The 1048-nt window shown below is 44.0% G+C and overlaps 1 pseudogene across 1 annotated transcript in view; it reads left to right on the top strand.

The window, feature by feature from the left end:
- Positions 1–431: 431 nt before the first annotated feature.
- Positions 432–1048, top strand: part of TEOVI_000796900:pseudogene — a 994-nt pseudogene continuing 377 nt past the window's right edge. Inside the window, exon 1 of the mRNA in view lies at positions 432–1046. Within this exon, the coding sequence occupies positions 432–1046 (615 nt within the window). The remainder of the gene's footprint in view (positions 1047–1048) is intronic.

Below are 1048 nucleotides of genomic sequence, written 5' to 3'. Positions count from 1 at the left end.
TTGAGCGACCACATTTCTCTACCTTCAGTTGTGGTAAATATTTGTTGTTATTTGTTAGTATGTGTTTTAGCAACGAAAACATCGGTAACGCATCTAAATGCAGAGATATTTTACGAGCGAAGAAGAAACTGAGACATAAATGGGATTGGGTGGGGTAGAAATAATGATTATTTGGGCTTCTATAATGGTAATTAAGCGTTCGAAAATGAAAGCGTTCGTGATGTGACATGATTTGCCTGTCATGGAGGTGGCTTGGTAACAGAAAAACACAGAGGTTTCGACACATTGAATGTGACTGTGTTTTTTCCCTGTGTTTGCCTATTGTTTGGTAGCGTACGTCAGTGTTACGCTTTCCCTTATCTATGCTTTCACCGTTGTCTCCGATTCATTTTGTATTTTCCATTAGTAAAGGCGTATTGCATTTAACATTTGTGAAGGGTTTCTACGGTGTTGAAGTGAGTGCCGGGCAGAAGGTCAAACCGAAGATACCCGAAGACCACGTACTTCGTCTCACACAAATTGCTGTGCCTGCGAATGCAAGTGGTGCTATTACTCTTGTGATATCCTTTCAGGGGAAGGAATTTACCATTGCCACGCTTGACCCCAAGCGGAGCCTATTTCAAATGGGCATCGACCTCGTGTTAACCGCAGAGCAGGGAACCACTCTTTCCGCCACGGGCTCTGGCTCAGTGCATTTGACTGGATACGTTCAACCTGTTGATGATGGAAGTGATTTTGATGAGGAAGATGATCTCGATGAGGTGGATGCTGAAGATATGGAATCCTACGGAGTTCCCCCGAAAAGAGGAGGGAAATCTGCCAAGTTTCCTGTAAGCGAAGAGAATTCCGATGAAGCAAATGGTGACGGCGTCGATGGAGACGACGAATCCGATGACGAGGAAGGTATTGAAAAGGACAATGAAGGAATTGACGCGGGTGACGAAGACGACAATGATGATGATGATGAAGCCTACGATGAAGACGACAGTGACGATGACGATGACGATGACGATGATGAAGAAGATGATAATGATAATGATAATGACGA

Source organism: Trypanosoma equiperdum, assembly GCF_001457755.1.
Source record: "Trypanosoma equiperdum strain OVI genome assembly, contig: ctg_1439, whole genome shotgun sequence".
NCBI lineage: Eukaryota > Euglenozoa > Kinetoplastea > Trypanosomatida > Trypanosomatidae > Trypanosoma > Trypanosoma equiperdum.
This window is presented reverse-complemented; position numbering and strand designations above follow the sequence as displayed.